Source organism: Nymphaea colorata, chromosome 1, assembly GCF_008831285.2.
Source record: "Nymphaea colorata isolate Beijing-Zhang1983 chromosome 1, ASM883128v2, whole genome shotgun sequence".
Lineage (NCBI taxonomy): Eukaryota > Viridiplantae > Streptophyta > Magnoliopsida > Nymphaeales > Nymphaeaceae > Nymphaea > Nymphaea colorata.
Window position 1 is genome coordinate 34,539,008 of NC_045138.2, and position 15,607 is coordinate 34,554,614.

The 15,607-nt window shown below is 41.2% G+C and overlaps 3 protein-coding genes across 8 annotated transcripts; all 3 read left to right on the top strand.

Moving 5' to 3' along the window:
* Positions 1-989: 989 nt before the first annotated feature.
* LOC116246080 (probable xyloglucan endotransglucosylase/hydrolase protein 8) lies at positions 990-4,758 on the top strand. The gene is made up of 4 exons (XM_031617770.2): positions 990-1,282; positions 1,492-1,592; positions 1,818-2,014; positions 4,166-4,758. The coding sequence occupies exons 1-4, from the start codon at positions 1,111-1,113 to the stop codon at positions 4,566-4,568; spliced, it is 873 nt and encodes a 290-aa protein (XP_031473630.1). The 5' UTR covers positions 990-1,110; the 3' UTR covers positions 4,569-4,758.
* A 1,706-nt stretch (positions 4,759-6,464) lies between these two features.
* LOC116265637 (nuclear transport factor 2B) lies at positions 6,465-7,970 on the top strand. Its single transcript, XM_031646381.2, has 2 exons — positions 6,465-6,829; positions 7,731-7,970. Exons 1-2 carry the CDS (start codon positions 6,509-6,511, stop codon positions 7,803-7,805), a joined length of 396 nt encoding a protein of 131 aa, XP_031502241.1. The 5' UTR covers positions 6,465-6,508; the 3' UTR covers positions 7,806-7,970.
* A 3,618-nt stretch (positions 7,971-11,588) lies between these two features.
* LOC116245027 (CRIB domain-containing protein RIC1-like) lies at positions 11,589-14,420 on the top strand. Of its 6 annotated transcripts, none has more exons than XM_031616776.2 (6): positions 11,589-11,851; positions 12,050-12,131; positions 12,221-12,340; positions 12,430-12,527; positions 13,179-13,266; positions 13,983-14,420. In XM_031616776.2, the coding sequence occupies exons 2-6, from the start codon at positions 12,092-12,094 to the stop codon at positions 14,153-14,155; spliced, it is 519 nt and encodes a 172-aa protein (XP_031472636.1). In that variant the 5' UTR covers positions 11,589-11,851; positions 12,050-12,091; the 3' UTR covers positions 14,156-14,420. The 6 variants fall into 6 exon arrangements, with proteins under 6 accessions (XP_031472636.1, XP_031472643.1, XP_031472641.1 ...); XM_031616783.2 differs by having other exon boundaries at positions 12,254-12,340; XM_031616781.2 differs by having other exon boundaries at positions 12,050-12,107.
* The last annotated feature ends 1,187 nt before the right edge of the window (positions 14,421-15,607 follow it).

The following is a 15,607-nucleotide window of genomic DNA, read 5'->3' on the forward strand; positions in this document are numbered from 1 at the left end:
AGTTTATAATAGAGAAATGAAGGACTCGATGGTTTCGTAATCGGCAGACTTTGAACTTTGAACTTTGTAGTGCACCACTGATCTAGGAAAATGCGCATCATATGTTATTGTGCTCGGATCTCATTTATGTGCAAGCCGCTTGGCCTTGTCTCCTGCAGTCTGCCTCCAAGTTGAAGGTTTTAAATCCAACTCACATGGCAGGAGCCCAGAGAACCATAAAAAAGGACGCACATCTCAATACATTTTTGAGTCACCAAGCTACTGCTTAATCATTTTGGTTAAAAATAAAAAAAAGTCATTTTATCTGTTTCCCCAACAGTTTGAACTTTGAAGGGCCGAGCAAAGTGTCCTACAGCCAACCTATTTCACATAAAAAAAAGTGAAGCTGTTTATGTATGTCATATTGGGGCATCAAAATTTTATGTTAATAATAAAAATGCTCTTCATTAATAAAAAAACAAAACTTTTTTGTGAAGACAATAATGTAAAAAGTATCCCCTTTTTCACGCAACTCACACTGACAAAAAAAAAAAAAAAGTGGTGTTCCCCACATTTAAATAAGGCCAACAAAGGCAGTTGGATTTTCCCTGGAAATCCAACACCAACACTCCCCATAATTCTTAAAAGTCCGGTAATTGTTAAACATGCAACGGTGGCAACAAAATTGAAACAACCTGCCCCGCTACACCGATGTTTTTTTTTTCCTTAGATCAAGATTCTCTTGATTTCTCCTTATCATTGTCGAATACTGAAAGATTTATTTGTGTGAGATTAGGAATGCTCAAGATGGATAGGGTAACTATGTTCTTATGCAATGGATAAGCTATCTATTTTTCTGAACGGTAATGTACTGACACGTTAAAGTGTTTGGTGTGAGCCTGCAAACTGTGGTGGCAAGCAGAATCGATAAAACTGTTATTATTATTTTTGTCTTCAACTTTTTTCTTTAAAAAAAAAAAATTCAAAATATGGAGACAGAGTTCCTCCTCGCTGTCACACACCTTTCAGAATCTCCCCTTGGTCTTATAGGTCAGCAGCCACTATGCCACCACTGGCTCCTCCGGTTCTCTTCGCTTCCTCCTTCCCGACTTTCTTACGGCCCCATTGGAGATGAAGGCACACACGGTTCTTTTCTTGATATGCCTTCTAGATCTTGGAAGGCTGATGCTCGCCGGCAGCTCCTTTTCTTTCAAGGAGAACTTTGATGTAATGTGGGCGCCGGATCACTTCAGCACATCTGAAGATGGCCAAACCTGGTACCTCACTCTCGATAAGAAAACAGGTAAAGCTTTCCAGGACTACCATCGAATTTTGTTTCCTTGTTATTAGCTGCATAAGCATCTTTAGTCTTGTTCATTAGCTTGTATTTCAGAGATCTGCTACAATCGGCTGCTGCTTTCGCGTTAGATTTAATTTATGACTCTTTTGGTGTTCATCTGATCTTTCTTTCCTGTTTAGATTTGATGTTTTCTTCCGTCGTTGGTTGAATAGGTTGCGGCTTCCAAACAAAGAACAGGTACAGATTTGGGTGGTTCAGTATGAAGCTGAAGTTGGTCGGAGGCGATTCTGCTGGCGTTGTCACTGCTTATTATGTGAGTCTCTGCTCCTCAGTTTGGATCTTACCATAATCGTCCTCTCTGGCAGCGTCATAATAATGAAAAGGGGAGACGAGATGCAGTTTTTGGTCCTTCGGAGAAAATATGCAGACCAACATTTTAACTCTCCACTATTTTCCTGAACAAGTGTTATCAATATCCATCCAAGCTCCTCATCGGCTCCGAGGTGTTTAATAAAGTCTGCTTTTATGAATGATGCAGATGATTTCAGACACGGGGAAAGAGAGGGACGAGTTGGATTTTGAGTTCCTGGGCAACAGGACGGGGCAGCCGTACACACTGCAGACAAACATATACAAAGGGGGCGTTGGAGGCAGGGAGATGAGACACATGCTGTGGTTTGATCCTACCAAGGACTTCCATACCTACTCTTTCCTGTGGAACGACCACCAGATTGTGTAAGTCTTTCTCCTCTTTTCGTATTTCTGTTCAGAACACAATTTTCAGATCTGGAGCATGATCCAGCACATATGAACATATCACGCTGAGAAATGAGGTCTAAGAGCATTAATCGTAGTTAGCTCATGTAGGCCCATCTATCCTGAAAGCTCACTGACTTAGGAGCTGTACACGATCTATGCATTATAATCAATCAGCAGTTAGATTTCTTGCCGGTGGGCACCAAATATCTGTAATGATGCTCACCAGAGACATGTTGAGTCCTGAATAGAACCTCAAATCCTCCTTGTTATGCTGCCAATTCTTGCCTCGATACCTTGTGGAGTTTAAGTAACATTGTAGGAAGTGTGGAGGGGTGGGAAGAACTGCAACCTTCTTCAATTGTTCCTCACAACTCTCTCACTTGAAACAACTCTATGGGGATTGAATCTGGTTATGCGTGAAACTACTATTTGTTTGCTACCTTCCTTAAAAAGATTTCCAACTCCAGCAACCTGCACTAATTTCGGAAAAAGAAATGAGTATGGGTTTTTACAAATATTACCGACTAGAAAAGTGTTAAATTCGAATTCTTGAAGCGAGTCAGACCATGCCTTTCACCTTTGTGGCACATGATTTGACAGTTTGCACTGTAAAACAGATTAATATTCGGTCATCAGTAAATCCAAGCACCACCTTACAGTGGCTTTAAGGTGGAGACAAGTTTCACTACTTTACACGCAGATTAATGTACAGTGTTCATGACTTTTTCTTTTAAAAGTGGGGCCAGGGATCATTTCCTTATAATTTTTTCTGCTAGATCTGGCATAAGAACGTATTGGTGGTGGCATGCCTGTGGTGAACACCATGTGCATCTCCAGAGGGTGCACCACCAATGGTTCCGGTTCTATTTTGATTTGGTGCTTTGTGGGCATGTTTCTCGATCTGGAACTCACACTGGACTTCGTGTGTGCCTTCTCTTAAGCCATCACACGCACTCTGGCTGCAACTCCCCCCTCCCTTTTTTCACTTTGGGTTTCTTATGATGGCCACGGGCCCACGTTGCTTTGTGTCATGGGACTCATCTGATTCTATACACCAAAACCATTTTCAAAGGTTTTTCTTTCTTTTCAGCTTTAGTGAAGATATCATGGAGGAAGATTTTCTCCGAGCAATTGAACCGCATTAATGCCCAATTCAGGATTGGTTGTTGACGTAAATGCACACTGCTGTCCTCCGAGGGAAAAACAGTTGATATGTATTGCACCAATAAACAGCCAGTCTCCCATGGGTACTGGACAGGGATGCCATTCGTTACCTTAATAAAGTTCAAGAGATCATGTGAGCAATGCCCTTGAGGTAAGTAGGAGGCCACCTGGGGTTCAAGGCTCTGTCTCGGGCTTGCCTTCAAATTGCAAATTAATATGCTTCCATATGTTGAAAACACATATGCTTTCCAAATTTAGGAGAACTGTGAACCCCACAAGTTTTTCTTGAAGCTCGTCTTCATTCCATGGCCGGTCTTCGACCCCATGGTGCAATTCTTGGCATCATAAATAAACAAACAACACAACAGTTTATCTGATGTTGGTATCGTCTCTTAAACAGTAATGCCACGCTATTCTCTTGATGCTTAGAAAATTTACAGAAAACGTTGATTGAGCAGTCAATTACAGATTTTAAGCTGTGATACCAAATAAAGGCTGAAGGCCAGCGGTTTCTTTGTTTCGATTGGATTGGTAGGTTCACGAAAAAATTATTTTGTTATGCACTGCAAAAATTGAGAATTTCTGACCGGGAAGAATCACAAACCATTTTGCAATGCACAAACACTTCTACAAGTTTGTCTGCTTTCTGTTTAGTAATGTCTAATGTTTTTATGTGTACAATCCAAGAAAAGACAAGGATTATAATGGGCACCACATGATATGGGGGCCTAATGCATTGAACTACCCGATTCATCTCTTGTGGTTTACAGATCACACTGATCTAGGCAAGTAGCCTTGCAAGGTGGGTCCTGCATCATGCTGGTTCACAAAAATCAGACGACTTAGTACAGCTTAGTTCTTAGTGCCAAAAACATGGAAAATAATGTTGTTCTGGGGTACTACAGCTTTCTTTAGAGCCTCATGTTTGCAACTCAGTGGCATCTTTTTCTTCCCCCATTGCAGGTTCTTTGTGGATAGAGTGCCCATTAGGATCTACAAAAACACAGATGCAACTAAAGACGTCTTCCCGAATGAGAAGCCAATGTACATGTTTTCAAGCATTTGGAACGCAGACGACTGGGCGACAAGAGGTGGACTAGAGAAAACGGATTGGAAAAATGCACCGTTTGTTTCCACTTACAAGGATTTCCATGTAGAGGCTTGCCAGTGGGAGGATCCTTATCCAGCATGCGTTTCGACAACAACTCAGAACTGGTGGGATCAGTATGATGCCTGGATTCTCTCGGATGGGCAGAAGGTGGATTTCAGCTGGGTAGGCAGAAACTTGGTCATATATGATTACTGCACAGACACAACCAGGTACCCCAAATTGCCTGCCGAGTGCAGCGTATCTCCATGGCATTAAATCTAGGCAGAAAACTCCAGTGTGTTCAATATCCTAATTCTATTTATTTGTTCTGTTCTCATAAGATGAGGTTGGGTTGGGGGTCTCCTTTGCCATGACAAGAGGATTGCTTGGAATTGTAAGCAGGAGTGAGGAGTCATTTTTACTGTTTAAAAACGTGTTTATCAATGAAAGTATCCGTGTTCCCTTACATGTCAGATCATATTAAGATCTTTACAAAATGGTCATAGCGGCGTATTCTGAGATGTATCCGCATGCTGCAAGGGGTTGATGTTGTTTACGTGTTGATGTAATCGTCTTCTCTTGGTAACGTGGTCTCGCTAACAGGCATCCTTCCTTTTTGATAACCAACGGGCGTTCCGCATCATCTATCCAACTTCCGGCTCTATGATATTGCTTTAGAACGTAGCAATGTGCAGATTTGTTTTGGATATCTCACCAGATTCGCGTCCTTGTGGCCATGTTATGCAAAATAAATCACTTCCAATTTCTCACTGGATCTGAATCATGAAATAATCCTCTGGCATTTTCAAACCAGAGCTAAGTTTGATGACAACGCTGATACATGTAGGGTTCGGAACAACTGTAGCTTTCCTGAATTTTTCAATCTCATTGCAAGGTTTTCAAAGTCCGACTCATTGATGTCCACAAAAACATGTTATTTTGGAAACCAACAAAACAGACGTTGTTTATATGCACATGTGTGCACTGTAGGTGGTTGGGAAATTTTCCGAAAAGAAAGAGAATTGAAAATGTTGTGGGTTTTGCCTAGAGATTTGTAACAATAGTCCGGACCAACTGGTTTTTGGGTGAAGGTAGCGGAATTGGAGCGCCTGCCTTAATATTCTAGCAAATAATTGACACCACTTTGGCCCATTGTTGCCCATAATATCAAGTACGACGGTGCGCGGAGGCCAACCAAAGAAAAGGTGAAAAACTTTTTTGCAGCTTTCGGCGTTCCCACCACGCAGAAACAATTCCTTCATATGCCTTTAAATTTAGAGATGTTAATGGATCAGAATTTAATCGGATTTTACTTATCTAATTTTCCAGATATGGATGTATTTGGATTGAATTCACATTCGAATTTGAATGAAGAAAAATCTATCTCATATCCTGTATCTGAACGAAATTCAAGTTCGGTCAATATTCCACTTAAATCTGAGTTCGCGGTGGCTCCGTTGTCATTTTTATATCTGAATCCAATATGAAGCCCTAACATCTCTACAAAAAGCCCCCTCCCACTTTATTCTCTACGCGGTGGCTCCTTTTAAATTCCACAAGAGCCACCCGATTCATGAATCCCAAAAGATGTGAATATTTTCCTTTGGAAGTCATGACTGTAATGGCCGTCGAGGGGCCTGATCATCACTTTGGCCTATCGAATGCCACTAAACGTTGGCCAAATTCGTGACAGCCCGTAGTTCGAAATCATGGAGTAGTTCTAGAGCCTGTTCGGAAACGATTGAGCGTTAATACCATGCTCACTGCTAGTCTGATGATGAAGCAAATCTTACGGTCGGTCGTCAAAAATATAAGAACCTTTTTGCTCTTCCATGTTGTTGCAAATTGGAACAAGAAATGCAAGGTGATCATATGTAAGATGATCAACTTTATGAATAATTCCATTTTTTCCGGCATAAAGGGAACAAATTTGAAATATGGCAGCTGTATCCACCGAAAGAGCCTTCAGATTGAGTATATGATGCAAAGTTTACTAAATAATTGAGGCCCATTTTTTGTCCAACAGATAAGAAAAGGCAAAAAGTCCGGTTATCTGAAATTGGCTGTTATGCCTTTCTTTGCGTTTGACATTTTCCATTTGAAGATTCGTTGCGTACAATCACAGCATAAAGCTAAGTTATTCGTTTGAGATGCTTATATATATGAACTGCTGTTGATCTTTTAGAGGAAGGTAAGTAAAGAGGGAGAGAGAGGAGATGGATGCAGAAAATGAGCTGGGGCAACAGGTGGAGATGGTGGGCAGGGCATTCGTGGATCACTATTATCATCTCTTTGATCATAGTCGATCTTCACTAGTGACACTCTACCAGCCCTCTTCGTTGCTGACATTTGAAGGGCAGAAAATAGAGGGAGCCACAGACATATCGGAGAGGCTGTGCCAGCTGCCCTTTGATCAATGCAAGCATTCAATTTCCACCATCGATTCACAGCCGTCGCCCATTGCAGGCGGCATCCTTGTATTTGTAAGTGGCAACCTGCACTTGCCCGGTGAGGAGCACCCTTTGCGGTTTAGCCAGGTGCTTTTTCTCCACCAACCATTTCTTCTCTCAACAGATTTCATCATCTTTGAAATTAGTGAACTTGGTTAGCTTCAATTTGGGCATTTCTTTTCTTGATTTGTTCACCCAAAAACCGTTTCTGCCGTATACAGACAGTTACACATTTTGCCTTGGCATATTTCATGGTCAAAGTGACATTTTTATTTGTAAAATCAAATAACTCTATTTTCACTTGTCTCTCCCATTGCAATGAAAGAAATTCTTGACGTATACTTGTAAAGGTTAAAGCTATAGTTTTGTTGAAGCTCTTCATATCTATCTATAAAGAAGTTACGGTTTTGCATTTGTACAAAACGATGAAATTGTTTACATTTTACAGTAGTTTTTTTCTAAAATAGTGTTTTTCAGCAATTACTGATGTAGGAAATAAAAGTCCTTCTTACAAAAAAACGTTAGATGCTTTGTCAAGGAGTAAATTGTCTCAGATATATATCCTGAACTCTTATCAAGGAGCATTTTATATCTCCTATTTCATGTGAAAAATATGTAGATTAGCCTACATACACACACACACACATGGCTGGGGGTGGTCATAGATGGTCATAGACTCATAGTGTGTGTGCTTATTTTGTGGTTAAAGCCATTTACACCGATCCCTAATTTCATGGTTTCTGAGGTTTAGGCATCGAGAACCCAAAATAGTTCCTCTTCTCACAAGATCGACCAATTTTAAAATGGAGAGATGATTGTGAATTAAAAGAAAAAAAATTGGAGTATGTTCATATGTAGTATAGGGCTTTAGCAAGTGGACCCATGTCTAAAATGCTTCAAAGAGGAAGAGATTACAGAATTATGAGCGATAACTGAAAAAGTAAGAAAGGAATCTGCTTTCTAAACAATGGCATAAATGCATGTGCAGATGTTTCACTTGGCGCCAACGATGCAGGGAAGCTTCTTCGTGCAAAATGACATATTTCGCCTCAACTACGGCTGAACCTAGCGCCGGCGGCCGCCACTTCGCCGTCCGTCTAGCATCATTCATATATGTGGATCTTAATTTGTGCAAATCTATGAATGGACCGCTGAGAATTGATTGCCAGAATTTGGGTAATGGCGTTTGCAATAAATGAAAGAGTGGCATGCTGCTTCTACAAATGAATTTAGCTTGCTTTTTGTTATTATTTATAAGATTAAGACAAGGCTTTTATGAAAATTTCTACGACGGCCAGTGCGGAACTGTACAGCAAGAGCAAGGCAAGTACCACGCCACACAGCCTGTTCACGTAAGAAGCAAAGCAGGGTGCAGTTCCTCTGTTCATAGAATGCAAAGGCATTATTAGATTAGGAATAACAAGACAAGGCATGATAAAGGAAAAACCAAGAGATAATTAAACGGAGAGGAGCTTTGGCCTCAACGGTGGAAAGGGAAATTTATTTTTGGAAGAAAACTACAGAGCTGCCGAATATTGCGGCATCTCATTGAACTCTTCTTTCTCAGACTGAGTTCAGATTTTCAAGTCGATCTATATATTTTTGCTTCCAAAAATATTTTGAAGTGGAGAAATTAAGCAGTCGTGGAAAGAAAAAAAGAAAAGCAAAAGAAGAAACACTTGTTAGAGGAACATGACTTCTGCCAACGGTGTGTAATGGAGACTCACCAAGAACTCGCCCTGAAGCTGTCCACTGTTTCTGTCTTAAATAGGGACGATGTAAACACAAAGAGGGAAAGAAAAGAAAAAAAACTGATGGAAGAGAAAATATAGTGTTGCCTATTGGCAACTTCACAAGGAGTAAATGGCTTCTTCATGGAGCCACGTCTCTCCATAAAATGAGGAGATGGCAAATTTGCCACTTCTTTTAATTTAATTCTTTCCGCTAACGGTTCTAAAAACTTCCTGCAATTCGGAGACTTTTTTCGCCGAAAACTGTTCGGCTCGTAGCATGGCCGTCTTCCTTGTGTCCGTCGCTTCCCTTCTCACTCGGCCATTTTCAATCGTATCGGTGATGCCCTGTCGATGCAAGGCGGTGATGCTCTGTAAATGCAAGATGAATGGTTAGCTTTGATATCCTGTAAATGCGAAGCGTTCGCTGAGCACCAAGGGTGCTTGTTTTCGTCTCTGACCAGGTGTTGCATTTCCGTTTTGAGTCTAAATTTTCTTCACTCCTTCTTGATCCAAGAGGGACTCATCAACCAAGAAAGTTTTATACAAGCCTCCGCTGTGTTCCTCTAGGGGCACACCGCACATGCCCACCTCGTCCTCTCTCACATCCGCAACCCAAGCTCTTGGTTTACGACACCACGATTTAGGGTTATTCTATAAACAATTCAGCAATGAGTGCCATTAATTTGTGTAAGTGAATGCATGGGTCTGGCCTCCAGGCGAATTCCTTCATGCGTTTGTTCTGAAGGTCTGTAGCTGACTACTAGAGTGGACGTAGATTCATGCGCGGAAAATGGTTGACCAAATGACTGAGAAAGGTTATGCATCTTGGAGAACTGTGATTGGCGGTTCTTCCCACAACGGGATGCTCAAGGAGGCTTTGGCACTCTTCGGAGAGATGCAAAAGTCGATGGCTTCTCCTTGGCTAGCGTTTCGGGTGCATGTGCACTTGGGCAGAGGTGTACATCAGTACGTGTTGATGTTCTTCTTCGCGCCTTACTGGTGGATATGTAAGCTAAGATACAACTGCATGCGTTTTTTGTCTGACCATGCTCTTTAACTATAATAATACAGCAAAAGGCTTCTCCGTTCATGACACAAGCCGCAATGATCATATCATAAAACGATAGAGCCTCCAAGATTTTGGTAGATCAAATTGGTGTTGATGTAATTGATCATGTTGGATGAGCCATGGCAACCGGACATCAATTAGCTGCACATGTTAAGATTGATGTGCAGTTTAAAGTGATCGTCTTGGGAAAGTGTGTTATGAGCATAACCGTTGTTATAGTTTGTCATTTTGCTCAACCGGAAAGGTACAAAGTGAGGGTTGACCATGAGATGAATGTTACTCGATTTGAGGGAGAGAGCCCGGCAGCTGTATATCATACGCGTACGCGGTGTGACCAAGCAAGCGTATAATAAAAAAAGAAAAAAGAAAAAGAAGAAGATCGAAACCACATTTTGAGACTTGTCACTAATTGGTGGTGCGTGCCTGAAAAGCCACCATGAACGTGCCTGCAACTCCCCCTGCGCTGCACACAGCGGAAGCGGAGGCCTTCTCTCCCACCACTATCCTACTCTTAGCTGGTGCCTCCACTTGGCCAGCACTCCAATTGTGGCCACACACTGTGTTTTTGTACACAATGATGAAGCTTAATTTTCCATTTCTAGGCTCTTACCTTGTCTAAATAGGATTTTTTCTTCACTCTCAATTTTCACATATTACTACTACCTGCCAAAAATCAAACACATGATCTGCGAGAAGCCAGGCATCAAAATTAGCTCCACATATCGACCATTTTCTCTCTTTTCCGATACACCCAAGAAAAAAAAAAAAAAAAAACATCATGTATTTTGTCTGAAATGAGGCAGCATTTACATCTAAACTGGCCATAGAACCATGCAGGCCAGGAAGGGGCAGTCCGACCATCGAAGAAGCTGGAAACACTATACATATAAACTCTATACTCTCGATTCCGTCCACCGAAAGCGTTCACATCTTTCTTTTGGGGCACAAAATCCATGGAAACTTATTTCACATCTCGGGATTGGCCTTCGGCATTAGATTGAGGTGAAAAGGTTGACCTGTAAAAGCTCTTCAACTTCAAGTAATTAGTAGGATACCTGATTGTGATAAACGTTGACAAACATGACTGCGAATATATGTGATCAGCGTAATGGTAAACATGACAAACAGGGTATTGGTACCACGTGATCGGCACCAACGCCGGGAAATTGTTTGAATATTATCGTTGCTGGTGACGTAGAGTTTGAATTTTGGTGCCTTTTTCCTACAAGAATGTCCAAAAGGATTATTATTTTAACATTTTTCTGGATGGATTTCGTGATCACTTGGGCTGTTTGATCATGTGTGAACTCTACATTGATTGAGGATGGAGAATGACGAAAATAGCCCTTGCCGTGTGCGCAAGAAATGGAAGAAGATGAAAACAATATTTCGCTATTCTTCAAAACACACACATATATATATATATATATTATTCTCACGAGTGAATTAAGCCCGTTTAACTGGCCGTGCTCAGCCAAGTCATTAACGTTAAAGCGTGAATTACCACTTGGTGTTTCCCAAAACAAAAAACATTAATTGCCGTAGTGTCGTGTTATATAATGACGTTGAATGCATATTATTGGCTTAAGTGTAATATGAAGAAAATCGTAATTAATATGCTAAAGATTTCCATAGTAATTAATTAAGTCGCTGTTACATTCCAGTGGACTTCATTCATCTTAGCACATCTTGCTTCTTCTTTCATAGAAAACCATCATATAAACTTTCAAGGGTCTTTTCGTGATAGGAGCAGTAACATATGGTTTCATGTAGTAGAGCTAACGGTTGGCAAGGAATTATACATTTAGATTAAGCGCTAACCTGCTTCTCCTTAGATGAATTTAAATAAAAAAGCGCAAAACAGATTATACATTAATCAACAAATGGACGACAGTTGGCAACGAATGAGTTGGGTTTTTAGTAATCTAACGGAGGTCGTGCATAAAAAAAAAAAAAAAAAAACTAAAAATGTTTTCGTAGTTTTGCTGGATGAACAGATAACAGCACGACATGAGGGTCCCCTCCGTTCTCTCTCTCGCGATCTTGGTGATCTGTCTTGCTTGTCTCTCATAGCGGCGGAATGAAAGGTTTTTTCTTTTTCTCTAATTCAGAAGCTCCTCTTTCAAATGTCCGAGTCTGGTTTTCCAAGCCGACAGAACCCCTCCCACCAACCCACAACAACAGGCAACAGCACAAGTACAACACGAAGATAAGAGGGAGCAAAAAGAGAGAGAAACACAAGCAGCGCCATTATTCCCTTCACTGATGATTGGTCGTCACGGCATTGCCGCTCCGTCTACACCATCCGTGAGAACTGTTTTTTCTGCACACCAAATTTCTCTCGGATGCTCTGTTTGATGCTCTCTGCCCGTTCTCTCTCTCTCCCCCTCCCTTCCTCCTTTTCCTTCCCACGCCGTCACTAATTCTTTCATAGACGTCTCCATTTCTTTGGAGGTATCGTGTTCTTGCTTCGCTCTAATCTTCCTCCTTGTTCATGACTACAAGGTTCTGGTACGCACGACCGTGACTGTCTGAAGATGATAGAGGATGGGAGGCTGCTGGAGTAAGTTTGTTCCTTTCAGAGGAGGTATTTTCATTGTTTTCGATTTTTTGTTGTCCTACAAGTTTACTTTTGTTATTTTCACGACAAATGATAACACTCTATTAACTCATCAGACGTCCTTTTTTTTTCCCCCCCTCGAACGGCAGCATTTGGTTGGTTGAAGAGACCTTTACGAATGGGAACTAAGATCAAAGGATTCTTAAAAGGGATCAAATACATATCACAGATTTTTGGTAACATGCGTACACATATTTTTCTTTGCGAATATTGGCGGCTTATTGATCTTGAATATCTGATGTCCTTATGCTTCTTACATCTCCAGTCTACAAAGAACATGAAATGGAAATAGGGTATCCTACTGATGTGAGACATGTGGTGCATGTAGATTTGGACGACCCATCCGTGACTCCTCCTAGTTGGGTATGTAAAATCAAACTAGATCTTCTTTTCTTTTTATCTTTATTTTCCTTTTAGTTGTTTGCCATCCTGGCCACCATATTTACAATAAGAAATATCACATTTCGGCAATGGTTGGGATCAAATACGATGGCTTGGTGATAGATCCCAAGTACCAATGGAAAGATGGAAGATCAGAGCCAAATGTTACTAGGTTTAAGTAACCACTTTGCCTCATCTTGTAAATGGATCATGGAAGTTCCCTGAAGTGCCCCTCACCCGGTCACAATGATGTCTTACCAAGAAACGGTTGGATGAGAAACTGTGATTTTTTTTTTTTACTTTCACTCGGAGGTCTGCCAGCACAAGGGAGATGCTGCTATATGTCTCGTCTTGTACCACTGCATTACTATCGCTGTAGAAAGAAACAAACAAAATAACTGCTATTCAAGCAAACTTACCAAACGATCCAGTTGGAGATTAATTATTGTTTTCTGCATTATTAGCCTTCAGTTGGCATCTTGACAAAAAACAGTAAAAATCCTTCGTACAGGAACTGCAGCACATGAACAGACAGAACAGAGCTCATCTAGATATTTTCACCGCATGCTGGGTATCTCTGCATGTTTCTTGTTTTTACCTTTTGATCCGTCACGGTTACTTTTAAACTTGCAGATGAAGGAGTTCAAGACAGCCCCTGAATTTTCTTCAACCTCATTGGCGAATTTTGGACAAAGGGATATGGTGTCTTGGGCTTCTAGTGGTAAGTCATGAATCGTTTGTTTTGCTTTGAGCTTTATTCTGAGATAAAAGTAGTTCAATTCATACTACAATAACTACTCCGCTCACTGTTCGAGTAGACGGTCATACAGTGTCTTGTTATGCACCCTCGCTACCCTTCTTTACGAATTCCTCTGCAGCATGTAGAGAAGGTATTCAATCCACTTGTGCTACCATTTCGTAGCCGCCACATGCTTTCGATCCAGCATTTTGCGAGTATCCGTCCCTGAGTCAAATTTTAACCACCTCCTTTTCATTATTTCTGCACCCCATGCGACAGAGATAATCAGGTGCTGATCCCTGCTCGTCTCGGACCGACGAGGCAGAGGCGACAGCCCATCCGTCTCACGCTCTGTGGCGAAAACATGATCTTAGCGTTGGTTGAGTACATCATGGATACTGTTCCAGCTGCAACACATTAACGACGCTAGCTAAAATTCTGTCATTTGGAATTCCTCAAAAGCGGGTCGCTAAGAAATTGAACAAAGGGTTCTGATGGGAATCTAAAATGTCACTAATTTTTGGGACGGAAGGTATCATGTGCTTGTTGCAATACGACAGAGAACTAGCAAATAGATGCATGAAAATTTAGCGAGTACCAACGTAAATTCATTTGTTTTTCCTTTTTGTTTTCTTGGAACGAAAGAGAGAGATTCCTGTTGGGTAATGTTACTGCCGTTTGTGGTTGGGAACATTCAGACTTTCAGACGCCTGAGGAGCTACTTCAACAAGGCCCTGACATACCTGTCGGCTCTCCCCCGCGCGAAACCCCGAGGAAGACATCCAGGCGCAAGAGATCCAAGGACTCTTCAGCAACAAGATCATCTAAACCTCCCAAGCAGAAAACTTCCAATGCGGATAAGCAGATGTAGACGTTCATGGAGGCTAATGAAAACTGCAGTTATCCTATGTCCTCCTCTATTCCTTGGTCGTTCTCGCCTCACATGAAAAAAAAAAAAAGAACAGTTGATCGGTTTAAGTGGTAGTGGCTGTTCGTGGATTCCTGACTTGAAGACAAAAAATGGAATTTGGACAGATTACCATCTGTAAAGTAACTTAATTTTTTCGTTATTTATTTAATTGGGCAGTGTAACAACTTCAAGACATAAACGGTGTGGCATTAGTGTCGTCCTTGCATACTGTACTGATCCATTTTACATTTGTCATATTGTGAAGTTTCATCCAATGACTCCAGAGGTTGTTAAGAATTTGTTTTCCATCATTCGCTACGACTGAATAAATATTATGATTGAATTTATTCCTTTCCATATGCCATAAGTTGTCCTCATCCATCGGTGAGCTTCCCGTTGCTGGAAACAAGTCAGGCAGCCCTTCGTGTGTTAGTGCCCTGTGGAATCAATTGGGAGTTCTCTAGCATTTGTAGGGGGGCGGCATGTACATAACAAAGTGGTTCATGCACTTCATGAATTTTAGTTGATGATATATGTCAAACTCTGTGATACCTTTTGCGAGAAGAGATGGTTTTCCACTTTGAGAAGAATCTCTAGAATGACTCTGAGTGAAGCAATTAGATGCTAAGAAATATGTACCAGACCCCTTCACTTATCAGTGGAGGACACAGTCGACGATTGAACAGGTAGATGTTCATCCCCCATGGTACCTCCCTAATCCATGCAGTAAGAAGATGACATATAGATAATCAGGCACAGTTCCTGAAGCAATTCCTTTTTCTAGCTAGTAATAACCGATGAACTGCCTGGCTCACTTCTAGGTTTCCTGAAAAGTAACGATTGGTGCTTTAAGCATAGGCATGGCAGTTCAAAAGTTTAATGACTTGAAGCAAGAAGTGAATAAATTAATGGCTGTCAGATGATGCATGAAGCATTTAAAAGCATGAAAGTTGACACCGTGTAAGTAATAAACTAGAAGGCAAACATGCATCTTAGTATTATGTAATGTGCAAATAGACCATACTGCATGATAAATTATTCAAATCAGCGTTCAAAATTTCAAATGTCGAAGCCAATGATGCCAGCGAGGCCTGCTTTTACCCACTCAACTTTGCTCGTTCGCCTTCAGACACAAGAATGAAGGACCAGAAGATTGCTGCAATCATCTAAAAAAAGAAGCAGGAAGTAGCACATCGTGCGGATGATGATTATAAAAAAATCGCCATTTTGGGGGCAGCCATCTACCTGCGCCTGAAAAATAGTATCCCCAAAATTATACTTGTAGGTTTTCTTGCAGTGGTTCAAGGCTCTCGTTCTAGCACCACTACTGCTGCAATATGCATCAGAGAATTCGGCATATCCCCAGCACCCTCCAACGACAAATTGGAGTACCACCATTGCAGATAACATAAA

What these genes read in the sequence shown, in the direction of transcription:
- LOC116246080 (XM_031617770.2), top strand. Translation starts at nt 1,111, where the DNA reads ATGAAGGCACACACGGTTCTTTTCTTGATATGCCTTCTAGATCTTGGA. An exon ending in CACTCTCGATAAGAAAACAG is followed by an intron (nt 1,283 to 1,491) that starts GTAAAGCTTTCC and finishes TTGGTTGAATAG; the next exon opens with GTTGCGGCTTCCAAACAAAG. An exon ending in TGGAACGACCACCAGATTGT is followed by an intron (nt 2,015 to 4,165) that starts GTAAGTCTTTCT and finishes CCCCCATTGCAG; the next exon opens with GTTCTTTGTGGATAGAGTGC.
- LOC116265637 (XM_031646381.2), top strand. Translation starts at nt 6,509, where the DNA reads ATGGATGCAGAAAATGAGCTGGGGCAACAGGTGGAGATGGTGGGCAGG. An exon ending in ACCCTTTGCGGTTTAGCCAG is followed by an intron (nt 6,830 to 7,730) that starts GTGCTTTTTCTC and finishes ATGCATGTGCAG; the next exon opens with ATGTTTCACTTGGCGCCAAC.
- LOC116245027 (XM_031616776.2), top strand. Translation starts at nt 12,092, where the DNA reads ATGGGAGGCTGCTGGAGTAAGTTTGTTCCTTTCAGAGGAG. An exon ending in GTTTGTTCCTTTCAGAGGAG is followed by an intron (nt 12,132 to 12,220) that starts GTATTTTCATTG and finishes TTAACTCATCAG; the next exon opens with ACGTCCTTTTTTTTTCCCCC. An exon ending in CCGTGACTCCTCCTAGTTGG is followed by an intron (nt 12,528 to 13,178) that starts GTATGTAAAATC and finishes TTAAACTTGCAG; the next exon opens with ATGAAGGAGTTCAAGACAGC.